General features: G+C 31.4%; 2 protein-coding genes across 9 annotated transcripts in view; one reads left to right on the top strand and one right to left on the bottom strand.

Annotated features, from left to right (window-relative positions):
• Window positions 1-6314: 6314 nt before the first annotated feature.
• On the bottom strand, window positions 6315-13173 carry LOC107455891 (uncharacterized). The gene is made up of 2 exons (XM_043039706.3): window positions 12301-13173; window positions 6315-6827 (listed from the first exon to the last, which is right to left on the bottom strand). The coding sequence occupies exons 1-2, from the start codon at window positions 13050-13052 to the stop codon at window positions 6404-6406; spliced, it is 1176 nt and encodes a 391-aa protein (XP_042895640.2). The 5' UTR covers window positions 13053-13173; the 3' UTR covers window positions 6315-6403.
• A 5954-nt stretch (window positions 13174-19127) lies between these two features.
• Window positions 19128-21762, top strand: part of TM9SF4 (transmembrane 9 superfamily protein member 4) — a 57956-nt gene continuing 55321 nt past the window's right edge. Inside the window, exon 1 of one of the 8 annotated variants that reach the window (XM_087155970.1) lies at window positions 19128-19371. The gene's annotated coding sequence lies outside the window, so the exon portion shown is untranslated. Of the gene's footprint in view, window positions 19544-19674; window positions 20265-21762 lie in introns of those variants that run through there. The other 7 variants (XM_087155964.1, XM_087155963.1, XM_087155969.1 and 4 more) reach the window with 7 other exon arrangements.

Raw genomic sequence — 21762 nt, 5'->3', positions numbered from 1 at the left:
AAATATTTATATTTGGATTTGAACTCAAGGCATAATACTATTCTGAAGCTAAAGTGGTAGGTAAGAGATGAAAGTATTTACTCAGCATAAACAAATATGTACTACCCCTTTTGTCACGCAGATGTTTTTCATATATAGGCTACTTTTGTTTTTTGGGTATTAATGGGTTAAAATAATTGTAAATAAAGCTTAAATCTGCTACCACTTTAAAAACTTAAGATAAATAACTCGTTAAAAATGAAAAGATTTCTGTTTGTAACCGGGAATACAAGTGATGCCATTTTAACCAATTAATACATGGGCACATAAAGTGATCTATGCATGAAAAACAGTTAGTATATGAAAAGGTGGATATTTTCTTCTGTTATCTACAGCTTTAGATTAAGAAAGCAATGTGCATTGATATCAGACACGGATATAAGTATTTACATTATTAATTCATGGATTCCAATTGTTCCATTCACTGCGAAATTTTTTGTGAGCTAGAGTATTCAATATTTCAAATTTTTTAAATAATGTTTGTTTCTGAAAACTCTTTGAAAACTTCATCACTAGGTCATTGGAACCAAGCAGCATTTTATATAAATGTTTGTTGCTGTTGTCGTCGGCCATTAAAGCAGAAGGGGTGCTATTGTTCTTGTTTTCCAGTGGACCAAGAATTCTATGGCCAAGAATTTAACTTCCGCCACACCGTTTCATAGGGCAAACCTATTCATACATCATTCATTTACCCACAGATCGTAATCTTGACCTGAACCAGAAAATTATCAATCTCCAATTCAGTAATTCATTTTTTTAAGAAAAAATTCGTAATCACCTGATATTTTTATGTTTTGAATCAAATGCTAGTAAAACATTTAAAAAAAAAAAAAGGATAAATCATCTTTGTTAAAAAAGCTGGGTTGCTACAACCTGGAAAAAGACAAACAAGTGGTAGCAAAGTTCCCTAAAAACAATTAAGAAATTTTAAAACTAGCTTCCACTTAAAGACGCATCATAAAAACATTACTTTCGTCATCATCATTCACATTTATCTAGGTGACTGAGGCTGTTTACTGCCCTTTTTCCATCCGTCTTGTAAATAGTGACATTGAGGTGACTCTTTCTAGTGACTGCAATACAAATTGAAATGAAAAGGTAGGTAGGTACTTTATTTGAGTAGTACTAGTTGCACAATGAGCTATTGGCGACGGTCTGGGAAACATCCTTGAGAATAATCCAAAGACATGCCATCGCAATTCTGATCCCTTGCAGAAGGGATGGCTCCCCTACTGTGGTAGCCCGACGACCTGCGAGCGAAGTCGAGCACTTTACTGTAGAACAGTTTAACGAGGATCGATACAGCGTATCATCGGTCCCTACACAAGCTTCCTAAAGTGGTCACCCACCCGCTTACTGACCGTAGGCAGTGATGCTTGACTTCGGCGACTTTGCGATCAGTCCACGTCTTAACTGAAGTAAAAAGAATTATAAATTTTGTATTCTGGATGAAGATGCATCGCTACAGAAGTGAGCAGCCGTTGGCCTGTTCTCAATGTCTTCTTTAATGTTTTCAAATGTAAAAATTTCGTTAAATCTTGCGGCATCGCAATTTAAAGATTTTTCGAAGAATTTATGATCAATCTTTGTAATATGATGATCTAAATAATCAATGTTGAGATTTCAGACAAGTCATCTTGTTCTTGTTATTTTTCGGAGAATTTTATGCTAACATCTTTTGAGCTACTCTTTGAGAGAAGGGAAGATGTTGACATTATCCTTCCAATTGAACGCTCGATTTATAACCAGACCTATATATTTTGCGTTTTTTACAATGGAGGTACTTTTGTTGAAGAGAACAAATTGATTTTTTGGGTGGATAGTTTTTCTTTTATGCTCAATAGTTGGCAGTTTCAATTTTTGTCCGTTAACTTTAAATTACTAGTCCAGATACCAAGTTTTAATTTCATTTAGATGTTTTTGGGCAGTGCAATGAAGGGAGTTTTGGACTTAACTTCGATTTCAGTGTTACAGTCAACCCCGCTTAAAGGAATACCATCTGTTCAAGACAAATCCATGCAATTAAGCGGGTTATTCGATTAAAAGGGGAGTGCAATATATACTATTCTTAAATTCTGAATTTTTGCGAAATTTTACTTTTTAATGGTATTTAATGCATAGTATAGCGTTTTGATTACATAAAATCAATTTCATGATCAATAAACAATTATAATTAAAACTGTCTGCGTTAGTATCATAAAATACAAATGTCATTTAAAGATGCATAAAAATAAATTAATGTTAGCGAAAAGTAAAATGTATGTACTAAAACGTTATTTGATCCCTTCCGAAAAAGTTTATAATTGTACTCGTTTTAATTCGTCATTTTTTTTGTCGTCTGCCTGTTTAGGCAGAGGGTGTGTGATTGCTCTTGTTCTTCAGTGGCGCCATCTATGGCCAAGAATTCGACTTCTGTCACACCATTCACTCAACCACAAACCCATTTATAGGGCTGGTCACATTCACACACACAAAGGGTAAGGGACATAGTACACACAGAGAGAATGAAACATCCATGCCTTGCCCGGGATTCGAACCCAGAACCTTTCTGATGCAAGGACAGCTCCCTGCCCCCTCCACACGCCGGTCGGCAATTCATCATATCAAAATTAGATATTCCCTTTCAGCTTCTACTAAGGCATTCATGACTTGCGTATTCCTTTCAAATATAATCAGAATTTTTATTTTTGCTTATTTATTGTTTTCTTATTCTCGAAACTTGAGAGATTCCAAATTAATTCCCTATTTTACAATAGCATGGGAGTTTTTGAAACTTATTGTTTCCAATATTCGTTGTTCCTCCCCCCGCCCCTTCGATTAATTCAAATCATTCATTGATTGATTGTGCTTAAGAGAAATACGCATTGTACACTAGTGTGTTAGATTTTTGAAACTTTTTTTTTTTCAAAATTCATAGCGCACCAGGAGGGGACCACAAGTCTTGACCACAAAGCAATCTGTTTTTTTTTTTTTTTTTTTTTTTTTTTTACGTTCTAAATGATATGTGAGTGAAGTAACTCAAAGAGGGGTAAAACCCCATTCGTTTACTTCAATGTATAATAAGCAGCAAGATTTGTAATTTTTCAACTTTATCCCTAACACCTCTTTAGATCAAGCAATGAACAGGAAATCCCTATTGAAGTAATCACCTATTGCATCTTAATTGATAAAACGGAAAATCCATTTTAATTGGCGAAATATTTCTCAAAAATGATTTTTTTCTTCTTTTTTTCATTTCAGTATCTCTATTTCATGCAATTTGGAGGGGACAAAAAACAACTAATATTCTTTTATACGGGGAAGTTTAACATTGGCTTCATATAAATTGAGTTGGTTCCATTAAATTTTATTCGTATAAGCGGGTTATTTGATTATACGATATGCGATTAAGTGGGGGCGACTACCTCATTCTCGTTAGTTGAAATAAGGTTGATTTTTTTATACCTCATAAATACCTCTTTTGTTACAAATGTAAGAAAAACAACCTCGTATACCTTAAAAATCACCTTATCAGTCTGGTTGATTTGAAGTGAAGTTTAAACAACCTCAAAACAAGCTGAAGTGTTTGTAAAACAACCTCGTGCACCTTAATTACAACCTTTACGAGGAATAATTTTTATTGCAGTTTTCTTAGCAACCTTAAGCATACCTCAAAACAACCTCGATACCTCAAATCAACCTTAAATATACCTTAAATTTTCGTAAGGGAAGCGCTTTATCCTTTGAGCCACCATGACTCAGCGGAGAGTAAGCGGATTTTCTTACGCTTGCATTAGAAGGGGTTTTAATTTTCTTATTAGTAAGCTGTTAGTGTTTGAAATAATAGTATTAAACAGCTCCAATCAGGACATTTATAACATTTTCCCTCCAAATTATGAAAAAGTTCAATTTGAATGAGATAAAAATATCAAACGTTCGTTAATCACAATAAGTATAATTGGAATTTTTTTTAAAAATGATTTGAATAAGGAAATAAAAATCTCGAATCAAGTTTCCAAAACGTAAGCTATGGATGGTGTTTTCAGTAGAAATGTAAACAATAACAATCTCGAGCTGTATGCCTGCTCTAGTTCCGGTTAGAAAGTTTGCAGCTGCTTACTACATGTTATTCTGCGAGGCGATATTTTCAAACGGATAATTTTGTTTTCAATAAAATAAATAAATTAGATATTTTCTGAGCTCAAATTTGCCGTATTTCATAAGATATTAATGTTATTATGTAATTCTGGTGAGTTTGAAGTGAAAATTTGTTTTAGTTATTCAGAGATATATTGTTAAAAAAGGTGACATGGTTGCTAGATTAAGAATAACTCGCTTTTTTGGCAGTCTTGATTTGGCATCTTTCCATAAGTTTATTACTGTTTGTTCTTGTTGCAAGCTGTGCACTATCTTACGTTAGTGTTAACGCTTTAAGCATTGTAAACACAAGTATTGTTAGCATTATAAACACAAGTTATAAGTAATCAAATACATTGTTTGCAAGAATCTCAAAACACAATGATGCCAAATGGCTTTAAAATACAACAGAAACAGTAACCCGGAAATTAAGGCGGTACCGAGCTTGCAACGTTCCCTAGTGTAGAAGACACCATCCATTGTATGCAAGCTCCAAAGCGTAAACTTTCACCTTTGGGGGGGGAAAAGGCCAATTTTACCCTATTAGTGAAAGAATTTTTATTCTTTAGTTGGTGAAACGTCTTTACTGACAGGCTGATGAGGTTCTCGTACTGCTCTAGTTATTTATAGATCAACTTGACTAGATCTTTCACTAATTTTTCCTGTGAGCCAAAAATCACTTCAATTTTCTCTCTCTCTCTTATATTCATTTGAATTAGTTGAGCTTTTCAAAACGCGCGATTTTGTGCCTGAGGGACTACTCATTCATAAGAATATTTTAGGCTTTTCTATATACTAGTTTCATTTCATTGGATTTGTTATTATTTCCAATACTCTTGAGTTATTTTATGATACAAGACTCAATAATAAAAAAGTATAAAAAAAGTTTAAAAAAAGTATAAACCAAAAGACTTTTCACTATTTGAACATTTATCAAATGCCATAAGAAATCTTATTCGATTGTATTGTAATTTTAATGCTCTTGAGTTATTTTATGATACACGACTCAATAATTTTTAGAGGAAAGATTTTAAAAAAAGTATAAACCAAAAGACTTTTTACTATTTTAACATTTATCAAATGCCAAAAGAAATCTTATTCGATTGTAATTTACCTCTTTATCATTTGACATAAAAGTTATTGAAATAAAATGCTCGATCATCTCAAATTTGTTAAATATGATGAATATATGGACCATACATTAATAATTTTTACTTCATTAAAAAAAAGTTTTTGGCTGCAATGCTTATTCAATTTTGTTATTTCAGAATTATAGAATAAATTTTTCAAATTTTTTATTAAAGAAATACTGAACAAAATTACAAATACTAATCTTGTAAATGTTTTTGTTGAGTGTATATTTATAAATTTTTATTTAAATTTGAACTAATTTCAATTTTGAAATTAAATTAATTTTTTATGCAATTGAATAAAATTATTATTAATTTAAAAAATATAATGATGAACTCGGTATTGAATATATAAAATGTTTTATGGTGGCTAATAATTGAATAATCATGAATTGAGTTCTTTGTCAGAAACTTATTATTTTCAAATGATTATACAAAATTTTTGTAAGTGTTTTTCTACTTTGATAATTTTATGCATTCATATAATAAACTTTCAACATGGAGAGGGAAAAATATATGTTTTTTTTTTGGAAAAAAATTTTCAAAATTATTTTTTAAGTGCTTGAAACGTACTTATTTTTTGTTGAAAATTTGGTTGCCTTTCCCTGTCGAAGGTTTTACTGTTAATATTCTCGAACTAAAAATCGAATATTATTATTAATAATAATTCATCGAATTCTTTGCACATTTTTTGCAAACCATCGCAATTTCAGGTTCTTAAGTTTGATATGGCGCTATTATTTTACTTATGGAGTCATATTTAATAAGCATTAAAGTGTGCAATACTACTCCGTTCGTGTGCAAAGAAACGCTTCTATCTACAATTTAAACAGAAGCGAGACTCTGTATTATAAAACTTGCAAATAAAATCTTCTCCTTATAAAATTTTATTTCCTACAAAATGTAATAACTAACATATCTTCTACTATAAGAAAATTTCATTGTTTGTATAGCAAAAAAGTAGTGTGGAGTTTTAATAATTTCTGAGGAAAAATTGGGAAAGTTTATCTTTGTTGAGTCGAAACTATGTGCAATTAACAATTACAATTTATTTATTATAGCGAAATCTATTTATCGAAATTACACAGCTTTTTCAGCTCTGTACTGGTAGAAAGCTTTCAATGTTCCAAGAGAATATAATCTTTCAGAATCTTCGGAACATCAAGCTGGTCAACACCACACGGAAGTTGAAGGCATGTCGCCAGTTGCCGACGAGCGGAACACCTTGAAAGATGGGCCAGAGATCTTGGTCCTCTGGGTGAGATGACGTTTTCCAGCACATGGTTTGCATACCAATCCCATGCTGCATTTACGACATTTAGATCATGCTCGAACTCGATTGCTATGACACTCTTTTTTAACTCCTCCTGACACAGGAATGGTTCTGTTATACTATTCCACAATAACTTCAGTGCGTAGGGTCCTGTAGTTGGTTCAGAGTGTTTGGAATTTGCATGAAGAAACAAACGTAGAATTTGCAGTGAGCGGAATGTTGTAGAGTCGTATCTATAGTCCCATTTCAATGTTATTGACACAGGCCAACTGTAACAGGAAAAAAATATAATTTAAAATTACTAAAATATAAGTGTAGGTGTAATATAATGATAAGGCACAGTTGTTCAAAATCGACATTTTCGCATCAAACAGTCCATTAGCATAATTTCTAGATAAATACTTTTCAAATTTAACGAATTTCCACCTGATAACAGCACTGTAGCAGTCAGGCACAAGCCTAAGCAGCTAGGCACAAGCCTCACCTTGTCTGGTGAATGAGGTAAAAGCGTCAGTTTTTTATCTTCTCACCAGCATTATCAACAGGAGAGGAGGTTTTTGGAAGATGGTACGCTGTGTTCCATGCTGGCTGTCGTTGCATGGTGTTTCATTCTTAATTTAATATTAATTTAACCTTAATCTGAATAAGCATGTTTTAAATATAACTTTATCACTTATTGCTTATTTTTATTCAATATGAAATTATGTCATTAATTTAAATATACATACAACTTTCTCCACACCTTAACAATGGTGAATCGGACAAGCACAATTTGAAAGTGTGGCTTATCATTATTTTCCAGCTTTTTAAGTGCAAAGAATATTATTAATAAGCATAATTAATGAATATAAAAAATATTATTAATGAGTATAATAGATATAATTAATGAGGAGAATGTATTTAATAGCAAAATACTTTATAGTAGTTATTTATTAATTCTGGTTTGCTGTAAAGTATTTAAATTTAAAATCGCCGTTGATCAGCCGACCCAAATTTGAGTTTACGTCTACCAATGTTCAACTCCGTAACCCTGTAATTTTGAACCCAATCCAGAAGATTAGGGAACTCCTGGATCAGTACCTCCAGATGTATTGATTTGCTTTGTTAACTTGGATGACTTTGTGATTTCAACAGAATTTAGCGGGCACCAGCCACCATTTAATACACGGGGAGTCATCGGTCTGTTGGATTTGAGCTCCCGTTCACACGAACACGAGTTCAACGCCTGCCCGGCCTGCTGTGTAAAATATTTCTTGCGCAATTCAACTTTAATCTTAAAATTTCTGAACAAAAACAAGATAAATTTCTTTCGCCTTTTTTTTAAGAAAAAAAAATTAAAAATATTAACGCTACGTCTTATTTTATAAGTTTTAGCAATTACTAGTGACAATTACCGCTTTAGGTTCCATTTTCAAAGTTATAACTCGTTATTATCATTATTATCTAGTAATTTTTTTTTTAGTTCTGTGTCTGTTACTTTGTTTATGTCAGAACGTGGTCAAAATTTTAAATCGCGATGAAAAGAGATGGGGGCCGTTCAGATAGTGTGTAAGCATCCAAGGGTTGAAGGGTTTTATTATTTGCTTCTTTTTCCTGGCAAAGTTGGAGGATTGGTATAAGTAACGTTTATGTTAAACTTGTAAATCCCCTTATATATTCAATTTTCTTTTCAAAAGCAAAATAAAAAATTCAACAAAAAATTTAAAATTATCCTGATATGCTCAAAAAAGACTCCTTAGTCTCTTTTTCACAAGTGATGCAATCTTCACGAATTTTAAAATAATTTTTTCTCAAATTAATGAAAATTTCAAAAAGAAAAAAGGCTTTCTCGAGGTTTTATTTATTTTACTATTATACAACTACAACTGCAGTTGGTTTTAATTGCAATTTTATTGCACTGCAGCCGGCCGGCCTGTGTAGGGGGCAGAAAGTTTGCAGCTGCTTACTACATGTTATTCTGCGAGGCGATATTTTCAAACGGATAATTTTGTTTTCAATAAAAGAAATAAATTAGATATTTTCTGAGCTCAAATTTGCCGTATTTCATAAGATATTAATGTTATTATGTAATTCTGGTGAGTTTGAAGTGAAAATTTGTTTTAGTTATTTAGAGATATATTGTTAAAAAAGGTGACATGGTTGCTAGATTTTGAATAACTCGCTTTTTTGTCAGTCTTGATTTGGCATCTTTCCATAAGTTTATTACTGTTTGTTCGTGTTGCAAGCTGTGTACCATCTTAAGTTAGTGTTAGCATATTGTTCGAAGAGCAAGATTAATTTTAGCAATAAGTATTCAAATACCACGTTTGCAAGAATCTTAACACAATGATCACGTTAGGAGCAAATGACTTTAAAATACAGTAACCCGGAAGTATAAGTGGCATACAGCTTGCAGCGCACCCTAGTGTCGAAAACAAAAGTTATCATTGGATTACCCCTTCTCTTCATTTGAAAGGTACCCATGAGAAAAATACTCAGAAACGTCGCGTAATGTCTTAACTCAATTTTATAGAGTGAAGATAAGATTATTATTTTGTTAAAGAGATAGAGTTGTCGAGAGAATAATTCTACGAGAAATGAAAGAACAAAGTATTTTAAAGCTAGCATCTTGAATTGCAGATGATACTAATTTTTCATAAAATTATTTTTAAAATCTTTGAATAATTTTTGTATAGTTAAATTTCTTTACTTTTTTCTGATTTATCCCTTTTCATAAGAGAATAAGAGGTGAATAAGAAAGCTTTTCTCCCTAAAAATCACGTGAGCCTCCGAAAAATTCCGTCTCCCACTAAAGGAAGAATTAATCAACTATGTCGCTCAAAACCAAGGTAAATCGGTTTTCAATTTGAGACCCTTTATCGTCTTTGGCGTCATAAAGATTTGGCGAGTAATGATCTTTGTGAGCAGGTGTCCTTTTTCAATAGAGAACCTCCACCTACTCCACCAGTCATTCAGGTAGGGGAGAAACTTTTTGGCGAGATCTATAAGACACCGCTGAGTCAAATGATACATTTTGATACAAATACACCGCTGCACCGTGGAACAAAAATCCTTTTTCGCGGTCAAACATTAAAAAAATGAAGATATAAGAGAAAAAAAATCTCTATATGGCTTTTTGTAGTAAAATGTCCATGGAATATGACGGTGTATTTTTTTTTTTTTTTTTTTTTTTTTTTGTTTATTAATGGAAATAGCAATTAAACGGAAACAAAGTCGAAATAAAAAGAATTAAATTTTTCAGTTAAATTCTTATTAATATGATAAATCCTTATAGTAAATAAAAATATTAAAACTATGCATGATTTATACATAAATGTATTTCTAAGATATATATGAATTCATTATTTTATATAAATACTATTAAAACCAGAGCCATTTCCCTATTCTGCCCTGTACAATGAAATTGTAACTTTAGGGTTCTCTATAAAAAAAGCCTTACGCTGCCGAGGTAAAAAAAAAAAAACAATTGTACATTTGTTTGGTATATATACTCAAGAACTAAAAAAAAATTAGCTGCGGATATTTGCGAATTTGGCTGATATATCAATTTTTATAGTTCGTGTCATTTTTAAAATAATGATAAAATTAATGAAAAAATTCTAAAAATAAACTTGAGATTATTATTTTTGTTATTACATTTTCAAAATTTTTTATATCTAGCAAAATAGATTCATTATTTTTTTCAAATTCGATAATCGAATTTGTAATTAACAATCTTAAATATTTTGATTCAATTTATTTAGTTTAAATTTGTTTTGATAAATATTTGTGTTTTTACATCCATTACTTTATTTATTAAAATTATTAACCCCAAATTTGTTATCAAAGATCTCAAAAACTACTAGTAAATAATTTTTATTCATTTATTTGCAATTTTTTCAATAATCATCCGCCATTTTGTTTTTTTGAAATTTTGACTTCATATTTGAAATCAGCGTCCCAAAAAACCTATCGGTGAACAATTTTTAGAACATTGAAGTTAATTTTCTAATTTTGGCCGCACTTTTCTGATTTTGTCCCACTGTCCGCTGATACAAATCTTTTTAGTAATTTATTCAGTTTATTATTATTGGAATAAAATATACTGATACATTTTGAAATGTGCCATTTCTTTTTTTTTTCATTGCGGAATTATTTATCTAAATGATTTCATATTAATAACCAAATTAACAAAATAAATTAATTATTGGTTGACTGCAAACCTATAACAGGCTTCAAAAATTATTTCTAGTCTCAAAAAAAATTCCACTGTGCGCTGACACAAATCTTTTTAGTAATTTATTCAGTTTATTGTTATTGGAATAAAATATAATGATACATTTTGAAATTTGCCATTTCTTTTTTTTTCTTCTTTTTTTTTCATTGCGGAATTATTTATTTAAATGATTTCATATTAATAACCAAATTAACAAAATAAATTAATTATTGGTTGACTGCAAACCTATTACAGGCTTCAAAAATTATTTCTAGTCTAAAAAAAAATCTCCTAACCCCTGCAAACTTCCCACAGAACACAAGGGCACCACGAAACGGTAGACGGAAAAAATGGTTGTATTATGCTATTTTTTTTTAAATTTTATTTCATTTATTTATTCTTCTTTGATTATTTTTTAAAGCGGGAAGATACTATTTAAATTTTTCAATAATGTTTTGCTTTTTTTTTGTAATTTTTTTAAGTGAAAAATGTGTTATTCATTATTTTAAATTATATTTTGTGAGGAAGTTGCTAATGTGAGGCTTAAAGTAGCCAATCGGGGAAGTTGGGAAGATTTATGTGTTGGATGTTTATTCGTGATTGGAGGTGAAAGCATTGGTCCATTTTAATTAGAGTCGCGGTATTTCTTTTCTTATGAGCTGGGTGTATTTAATTTCTTAAAAAAAAAAACATGCACGGAACAGCAAAAAGCGCTTCAATCCAAACTTCTCATTTCAAATATTTTCTCCTACAGAATTTTCTTTGTTTTCCCTACACAGGTACCTTTTTTTCCGGGGAACTTTCTCTCCGTACCTTTTTTTCCGGGACCTTTTTTTCCAGGTACCTTTTTTTCCGGTACCTTTTTTTCCTAGAATCCCACGAAACACCTTTATGGGGAATTGCGACCCACTGCTTTCAATAAACATCTGCGCCTCTATTTAAGACTGCCGCTTTGTTAATCAAACTTAAATATTGTTATTTTTTGTCAATTAAATGCATTTATTAGTAAATTTACTATTATTATTATTTGTGATTATTTATTTTTAAATGAAGTTCTTTTTAAAATTATTTATCTGTTTTTTTTTTCTCCACACCTGTAAGCAGTATATTTTTAAAGTCAGTCAAACCGGAAGATTATTTAATTCCAGTACAATTAATAATAAAATTTATTTCACTTGAATAGTGATAATAATAGAAATTATGCTGATAACTTGTAAAACAAGTTTTAGAAAAAAAATACGTTTCATTGTTTTCCTTATTTTAATTACAATATTTTAAATAAAAAAAAACAAGTGTATCAGGTGAATCAAGACATTTTGCGGAAAAATAAAAAACAATTAAGCCGATATTCGGTGATTACGTGGACAACTGTAAATTAAGCAGTTTTCTACATTTTGGGGCAATTTGTAGTTGATATAAAGAAAAAGTAAATGTTGCTAAAAATTATCTATAGAATATTTCGCAATTCCATACTCTCAACAATTTGAGATGAAGAATAATAGTTTAGCAAACAGAGAATAAATAAATAGAAAAATAATAATACTTACCCGCGCAATAATGACAGCAAACATTTACCACTCTCTATTGATATGCACTCTGCCTTTCCAAATTTGATTAATGGAATAAAAGCTTCAACGTTTTTATGAACAAAACAAGTAAATAAATTGTAGTAGTATCCGCCGTTTAATTTTTTCCATAATACCAATATATCTATTTTACGTTCGTTTGCTGCTCTGAATATATCTTCTAACAATAAAACATCATCGATAATCGGAAACGCTCTAAAATAATATACATCTGTGCTAAACAATCTCAAAAGTTCGAGAAATACACTCTGGTGAACACGAAATGTAGATGAAAGCCTTAAAAGTTCTTTAATTTTCATATCAGCAGGAAGGATATTATAAAGATGGTGAGCCTTTTCGTAGATTTCAATGGCTTTTAAATAAAACTTCAGACCAAACGATAAATACCGACTGCATTGGTTTTCTTCGTGGAATTCAGTTAGAAGGCGACCACACCAAACCAATCTCTTGTAAGGTGACATATCGCGAAAAATCTTTTTCAACTTTTCAATTGATAAAATATCTTCATCACATGTTGGTACCATTATAGTTTCTATTTGAAAAGAATCTCTCGTAAGATCATGCAATTCCCGAAAATCAGCATCTCTAGATAAAAAAGTGTCCATTTTTTCAAGCCCGCAACGGCAAATCAGTCCATTTAAAGCATTTTCTTTTAGATGGAACGCTTTAAAAACAAGCGAGAAATCGCGATAGTCCACGTTTGTGGTAGCCATTGTGTAAATAAATTTCCAAAGGAAAAGAAATTTTAAACACGCTTCGAAACTTCGATTTAGAACTACTTTTACAACTGATAAAAATTTTTACTTCTTGAAAGAAACCACCAGGTGACAGAAAACCCGTATTTCAAGTTTTAAGAAAGTCGTTTTTTATTATTATTAGAACTACATGAATGGAAATATCACTTTAGTGTGACATTGACAGTGTGTTTGATTCTTGGAAGGAATCTATTGCCTTCAAGATATGAAATGAATGGTCAGCTCCCCCCTCTTCAAATTACTAGTAAATCACTGTTAGCCTTTAACTGCCCCAAGATTCCGAACATCCCTCATATTACCTCCTGGGGTTAATTACAGCTTTAGCCCTCCCTCTGTCATTCTTGCTAGGTTAGATGAATGAACTATCACTCACATTTCTCACCTTTTAAATAAAAGTTTTGGTTATTTGAAAAGTGATGGCTACTTTATCAGTATAAATCATACGAAATTACAAGCTAACTTCAAGGAATGTATTTACAGTAATTTTTAAAAAATAAACGTAAGTAATTATATGAAGAGTAAAGGGGTATATCAAAATAAAAAGTTTATTAAAAAATAAAATAAGATTATTAAGAGATTCTTATTTAAAATCTGCTTTTTCTTTTCCTTTGTGCAAATTCATTTATTAATTTATTCATTAATTTTAAATATTATTGGGAAAAGTGATGTTTTTTTTCTTTTTTCTCAACTCAAATGTCTTTAATATAAAATATTTAAAAAAGAGTAATAAAATACATGTTGCTTTTGCTCTTGATATGTCTCCAAAGAGAGTATTTGATTATTTCGTGAGTTTATATCTTAATATTCGTGAATATACATTTTAATGTTCTGCAAAAATATTTTTTGTTCCTCGTTAAACTTTAATATTTTAAAGTTTTATACGATGATTGGTTATATAAAGTTAGAACATAAATTTAACTCTTTTTATTTCTCAGTTTTTTTTCTTTTAAACTTAATCTCAATCAATTTGTATTCTGACACGAAATTAGTTTATTCACGATTCTCAGAAGAAAAAAAAATTTTAAAATACTTTTCTTCTTCATATTGCAGTCAATAAATATTTTAAGAGACTTAGATTCTTTATAATATATATTTTATAGCAATTAAAAATTAAGTAGTTATTTGTATATAAAGCAGTGATGCTTTTAAAGTCTTGTCTATACGAAGCAAACTCATAAGTGAATAGTTGTGTTCAACTACAAAACAAAGTATCTGAGTTTCAGCCGTTTATGCACAACCACAAAAAGTGGTCTATATAAAATTTAAAAAAAATTGGAAAGAAAAGTAGATATTTCTTTCTGTTACACAGCGGTTGGTTTAAAAAAATACTTTGAGCCTTGACTTCAGGTGAAAGTTTAATACTTATATTACTACTATATTATAATAGACAAGAACTCTGAAAAATCAATTCTAATAATGAAATACATGTGTACCACTTTCTTTTTGTTTAAAAAAAAAGGAAAAAAAAAACAGGGGTGTCTCTATAAGTGGTATTTTCATAACAAATGTAAACAAAAACAAACCATGAGCTACTGACTTCGAATTAGACAGTTTACAGCTGCTTATTACAGCTTATTGCGAGAAGTGATATTTTTAAAACTAATAATTTTGTTTTCACTGAAAGAAATAATTAATATTCGTGATCGCTCTCCTCCTCTTTTCAGTTATATAGGAATGCACTACGATATTTTCCCTTTTCTTAATATTTTTCCTTTTTACTTAATAAAAATATTTTCTAAAATTTCCGTGATACTTTTCTTTAGAACTATGTTTAATGTAGTTTTCAGTTCCATATAGTTTTTCAAGTTAAAAGATTTTAATCTATTTGAAAATCAAGAGAGAAACTAACGTACTTCCTTCCTCTATGACTTTCCACACGCTAATGGGGAAAGCATGTGAAGTGTTGCCATAGGAAAAGAGTTCTGCTCTACGCCACCTGCAGCCCATTTTGATCGCCAATAATTTCTGAGCTCAAATCTGCTACATTTCATGATACATTAATGATAATGAGTAATTCTGGAGGGTTTGAAGTGAAAATTTGTTTTAGTTATTTATGGATATATAGTTTTAAAAAAGATATGGTAGCTATTGGCAATCAAAATGGGCTGAAGGTGGCGTAGAACACAATTCTCTACATGTGACAACACTTCACAGGCCTTCAGCATTAGCGTGTGAAGAGTCATAGGCGAAGGAAGTACGTTAGTTTCTGTCTTGATTTTCAAACAGATCAAAAAATTTTACGATAGGAAACTGTATGGAGCTGAAAACTACATTGAGCATAGCTCAAAAAAAAAAAAAAAAAAAAAAAAAAAAAAAAAACGACGTGGAAATTTTAAAAAACTTTTTGACAATTAATTGCGAAAAATATTAAGAAAGGGAAAAACATCATAATACATTCCTATACAATTGAGAAGAGGAGGGTCCCGGAGTGGACTGGTCGTTGAGGCACGGCTCCCAGAAGATCACCGAAGTCAAGAATCACTGGCTGTGGTCAGTGTGCGGGTGGGTGACCACTTGGATCAGTCTGTGTAGGGACCGAGGGTGAGCACTATTGGTTCTCTTTAAATTATTCTACCGTAAAGTGCTCGACTTCGCTTGCAGGTCGTCGAGCTACAAAAGCGGAGGTGCCATCCCTTCTGCAGAGGATCGGTCGTCGGGCTACCGAAGCGGGGGTGCCATCCCCTCTGCAGAGGATCAAAATTGCAATGGCATGTCTTCGGATCATCCTCAGGGATGTTTCCGAGACCGTCGCCAATATCCCATTGTGCAGCTCTAGTGCGACGTAAATGAACAACAACAACTTCTGCAGAGGATCAAAATTGTGATTTCATCTCCTCGGATCATCCGAAGGGACGCTTCCCAGACCGTCGCCAATAGCCCATTGTGCAGCTCTAGTGTGACGTAAATGAACTACAACTACAACTGAGAAGAGGAGGAGAGGGAAGGCGGGTCATGACGTAGGACTTGTCTCCCCCTCCCCAGGTGATTTAAACAGAACTAGCTTTTTTTGGTAGTTCTGATTCCGCTTCTTTTGACTCGCTTATTACTATTTGGTCTTGTTTTAAACAGTGCACAATGCATTCGTTAGTGTTAGTGTTTAGTTAGAGTATAGACACGAAGTTTACTTTTCAAATTATCATTTCGATTGAAATTTCAAAAATAGTAAAAAGTTTACAAGGTAATAAATGTTTAATAACGATTTGTATTCTAATAATATCTTTAAGTTTTTATTTACTCCCAAACCACGTGCTTACTATTTTTTCACCATTTATGCTTATTATTATATCACTGCATGTGCTGTCACCACTACTAACACGGCGCTGTCACGTTGAGCGAAATGGTATCAAAGTACATTGGATTGAGAAATTCGGAAATGTGTGCAGAAAAGAGCCTGCAGCGCTCCTTAGTGCACAAAGCACCATCCATACTTCTCACCACAGTACAGTATCCTAAAAAGAGCCATCCTTTTGAGGATCATCCTCACTGCGAGCGGCTTACCTACTTTTGTTTGCCATTAAGAAAAATAGCGAGATCACCGAAGTCAAGCATCACTGGCTGCGGTCAGTGTGCGAGTGGGTGACCACTTGGATCAGTCTGCGCAGGGACCGAGGGTGTGCGGTATTGGTCCTTGTTAAACTGTTCTACCGTAAAGTGCTCGACTTCGCATGCAGGTCGTCAGGCTACCGAAGCGGGGGTGCCATCCCCTCTGCTGAGGATCAAAATTGTGATGGCATGTCTTCGGATCATCCTCTGGAATGTTTCCCAGACCGTCGCCAATAGCCTATTGTGCAGCTCTAGTGCGACGTAAATGAACAAATCAAATCAAATCAAATCAAGAAAAATAGAGAGTCTTATTAATGAGTTTTTCGCAGAAAAGTTTTTTCACTGGTCAGCTTTTCATTGCCCGAATGGCATTGGCGTGTGATCACATATGCTAATCGAATCCAATGATAATGCTCCAATAACCGAACTTCGCTGAAATCAGGTGCAGATTAAAGGCTATTTGCAATCGTAAATCTTGAAAACGCCCTATAGCTGGGAGGATATTTTCAGGCTTTTATTTATTAAGTTTTCATTTAGTTCTATCAGAATCATTGGCAGAGTAGGACGCCATTTTAGGCAGCAAATAAAAAGTGAAATCTCCCCAAGGAAAAGACAAAAGAACTTGAAAAAACGACCCAGAATATTGGTAAATCTTTCTGAAACAGAACTCTCTCAACATTTGAAGAACATATTCCCATGAATTTTTACCTTTCTATTATTAACAAACTTGCAACCGATAACTTCCGATTTCGGGATAGCATACTGTTAAAGATGTGTGTATTACGGTAAAAGGCATTTTTTTGTCTTCAGTTAATTAAAAATTAAGTGAAGTCAACATTGCTTACTTCATTCCAATGAATAAATGTGATTTTAGAGCGTGCAGAACTGCAATAGTTATGGAATATTCTTCTTCTTTATAAAATAATAGATATTTCTGTTCGTATATAATTTGGAAAACAACTTTTAAAGAATCATTAAAATGACTTAAAATAGTATCATTTGTGGTGATTATTATTAAATTTTAATTGTTTTCATGGTAAGTATTTTTTAATTTTGAATGAATAATTTCAACTATTCAATTCAACCATTTTGTTTTAAAGTTACATATTAAAGTTCATATCGAGATCTTACAATTATAAAATTTTGTTTTGAGGTATGTCATCTAAAAGTAATGAAGAGATAATCTATGTATATATTATTTGAGAATAAAATTTTCAAACGAATGGAGCATTTCATTTGGAAATTTTCTGACTTATGAAGCATTACCTGCTTAGTGTTATGATTTTTAAAATTAAAAATTTACTAGTGAAATTTTTTTTTCTTTCTAATTTGATGATTCGCGAACGCAACACTCGAATACGCCATCTGGGGAGAGACCGGTTTCATGCCTTTAGCCCTTCTCCCTTCCCTTCCCTCTCCTCCTCTTTTCAGTTATATAGGAATGTACTACGATATTTTCCCTTTTCTTAATATTTTTCCTTTTTACTTAATAAAAATATTTTTAAAAATTTCCGTGATACCTTTCTTTAGAACTATGTTTAATGTAGTTTTCAGTTCCATATAGTTTTCCAACTTAAAAGATTTTAATCTATATGAAAATCAAGAGAGAAACTAACGTACTTCCTTCCTCTATGACTTTCTACACGCTAATGGGGAAAGCATGTGAAGTGTTGCCATAGGAAAAGAGTTCTGCTCTACGCCACCTGCAGCCCATTTCGATTGCCAATAGTTCTCTACCGATTGGCTTTATACGTCTGATAAAGAACTTTAAGACTATAAAAACAATAAATATGAAAGTTTTTATTTCAATATGAGGAAGCTTTAGAATCGTTTTTTTTATCGTAAGCATTCTTTATTTTACGTCTTTTAGTTTATAAATAATGATTTTTTTTTTTATCGAATTTTTTGACAAAAATTGTTGTGAAAAAACTTTTTTTGTAAAATTAAATGGTACAACATTATGCTTTTCTGATTACTTTTTGTACATTTTAATGTTTAAAGTAATATTATTCAGAGCCGTATGGAATGTAGAGTTTTAATAGATCTTTCATATTAGATCATTAAATTTAGTAGAACGATTTCTCTGGCACGAGGTTTTAACTAATTAAGATTTTTTACAAATATTTTCCGATTTGTTTTGGATGTTCCTTCTCAAAAAAAAAAAAAAAAGATTCCATTTTGTTTTCACTTGCATAAGAAAGAATATTAAAATTTTTCTTTTTTTAATTTAATAAGCCACAATAAAGAAGGAAAGTTACCATGACACATTGAAGAAATATCCAGTGCAACTGATGATCGTGTTGTTCTGCTAGCAGTCATTCGTCTCAAATAACAACGCCCTCTATAGATTGTTACGTTCGCGAATTCTCACTGAATGTTGTATATGCACATCTCATCACTGCATAGAAAAATTAATAACTTGATTGGTGGGATTTTCGATGGAAAATATTTCCCCCCAATAATGATCTCATTCTCCCTCAGCGGTGGTGAGGAGAGCATAATTTGCAGTCAGTGAGAATGGTGCTTATCTCTGGATGGTCGACGGAGGTACGTAAACTGCATAAAGCAAGAACGGCTTCTCAGGTTTCAAATTACTTGGATTCGAATTTCAGTCATGTTAAATTCTGAACGAAACTAAAATTGTTGACCTTCTCATTGGTCAGTTAAAGTTCGAATGATGTCATGCCTCTTAGTTTCAACCAATCCTGTATCAGAATATTCTCGTTCTCTATAAGTTAGTGCAATGTTTACAAATCTTAAAATGAGAATTTCATAAAAAATTTGATTTTTCATTCTAACATAGGTAAAAAATGTTTTTTTAAACAATCATTATGTTTTGCGTTGTCGTTAAACTATTGGGCTATTTTTACTAGAAGTCCTTTGGAACTTTAGTTAAGATTTTTGATGTATCTTCTTATTCAAAATCGCCGCATAATTATTCTCTTTATAACACATGCTTAATTTGTGTGATTTATTGCAGGTGTTTTTACTAATACTATGCTTTCCGTTTGCAGAAGATTTTATCTTTTCTCGTTTTGGTTCGTTTACATCGCATACTGAACAAAACGTTCCGTGAATAGTTTTTTCTCTCGTTCTTTAAGAGTTTGTGCGTAAATTTCGAAACGAAAACAGAAAAAAATAAATGTGAATTCTGAAACGGAAATCTTCTCAATAATTTGTGGTTTATTTGGGGATATTTCTGTATGATAGAAATTTTTATAGAAGATTTCATTTATTATTTTTCTTTAATTTTTTCCATTTCGAGAAATTTGTAAAACTGAGTCATAAAATTTAGTGAAGAAATCATGGCATTAGTATTTTGATGCAGGATATTTTTTGAAAAATAAAAATATTTACTGTATTAAAATGTTCCATATGTTAAAATTTGATTCAATCTTTTGATTAATTTTTAAAATCTAAAATAGCGCCTGTCCGCCAACTTATAATCATTCTGAGGATGTTTTTCTCAATTGGTTGTGTGATGGCAATTTAATTACAATTGTTGCCATAAATATTTTGGGAAGATTCGTGATCTGTGGCAAAATAATCGCCAAGTCTTGGAAACTTCTGGGCAGTGGCCCGCTAGAAACTAAAAAATAACATTACAGAAAGGGATCAACTCGAAAGGTATAACTTGTAGCCACCCCCGGGCAAACATTTACATGTTTTTTTTTGGAAAAAAGTTGCAAGTTCAAAATCTATTTGGCACCTTGGTGATTGTAGCTGGCACGACAGATCACGATTCGGAAATATCCCCAATATTTTAACATTTTGCCAGTGTCTAATAATAGCATTATATGATTATCTTTCTATTTATACATATGGATTAGTTTATATTTCTTAATATGTAAGGGTGTCCACAATCATTTCAAATTAAATTCAAAATTTTAAGATCCTTGAGAAAAATATAAATTTTGCTACCACTTTAAATATTGCTTTAAAATCCTAGAAAAATTTCGTTCAACAATCACGCTTGTTTCAACAATCACACAGAATTCAATTTAACTATTTTGTTCTGTTACAATTGAAATTTCCAATGTCAAAATATATGCCAATACAACTACTAGACCTGTGTGCCATTGTGGTTATACCATACTTGCAAAAAAGTTAAACATGTGTTTATTTAATGTAGTTACATGTTTTTATTTTTAAGAAATATAAATATTTACCTGTCTTATTAAATATATATATAAGCTGCAGTTGCTCAGATACTGAAATGTTATAAAGAAGAACTTGTGTTTGATACCCAGTGGTGGTTTGAACTTTACTCAGTTTTAGATCAATGGGTTCGAGCTTGTCAGAGAAGTTGGCAGCCTGTGCACAATGCTGACTATATTGCAACTATTAGAAAATTAAAATTTCTCAATCCGTGTCTGTGGGATTTTAAAATTACAACATACAATCTGTATTTGTGCTGTTCAAAATAATCACACATCGAAATTTAAGAAATCCCACAATGTGATAGGTATTTGAGAAATTAAAAAATTACTATTCTAGAGCAGATTTCGTGCAATTTAAGAAATTACACATCATAATCCATTTTAGTGCGATTTAAAAATCTCTTTGTCCGATCCCTATTTGTGCATTTTCGGAAATCACACATTGCGATTTGTATTCACTTGACTAAAAAATCACACAGTGTGATCTATATTCATGCAATTTAAAAAATAATATTGCGATTTGTATTAACATGATTTAAAAATCTCTCTTTGTGATCTGCTTCAGAGTGATTTAAAATATCGCCCGCTATCCGAATTTGTGTAATTTAAAACTTGTACATCAATATTTTTAAAAGTCACACGACCTGATTTATATTTGTTGGATTTAAGTATCACACATAGGCATATGTTTTCATACTAATTTCTTTAAAAATTTAATTTGTAAATTATTCTTATTTCATTTGATATAATTAAAATGATGCTTAACATGTCTTTATTTAGCATTGTTTTATTATTTATTCTCTATTTGATGTGAGCATCTCTTTTTCACCATACTTCCTTTCTTTTCTTTTGAATTTCATATTTATATGGAATATTTAGCAATTTTTTATGACATAAATATAATGTTTAGCACCTAAAAATAAAGATTAGATAGTTTGAAGTTTTTGTGTTTAGTTCTAAGAAGA

This window comes from Parasteatoda tepidariorum, chromosome 12, assembly GCF_982258835.1.
Source record: "Parasteatoda tepidariorum strain Cologne lab strain chromosome 12, Ptep-v5.0, whole genome shotgun sequence".
NCBI classification, from domain to species: Eukaryota; Metazoa; Arthropoda; class Arachnida; order Araneae; family Theridiidae; genus Parasteatoda; species Parasteatoda tepidariorum.
This window is presented reverse-complemented; position numbering and strand designations above follow the sequence as displayed.

What these genes read in the sequence shown, in the direction of transcription:
- LOC107455891 (XM_043039706.3), bottom strand. Translation starts at nt 13,052, where the DNA reads ATGGCTACCACAAACGTGGACTATCGCGATTTCTCGCTTGTTTTTAAA. An exon ending in TTGCTGTCATTATTGCGCGG is followed by an intron (nt 6,828 to 12,300) that starts GTAAGTATTATT and finishes TTCCTGTTACAG; the next exon opens with TTGGCCTGTGTCAATAACAT.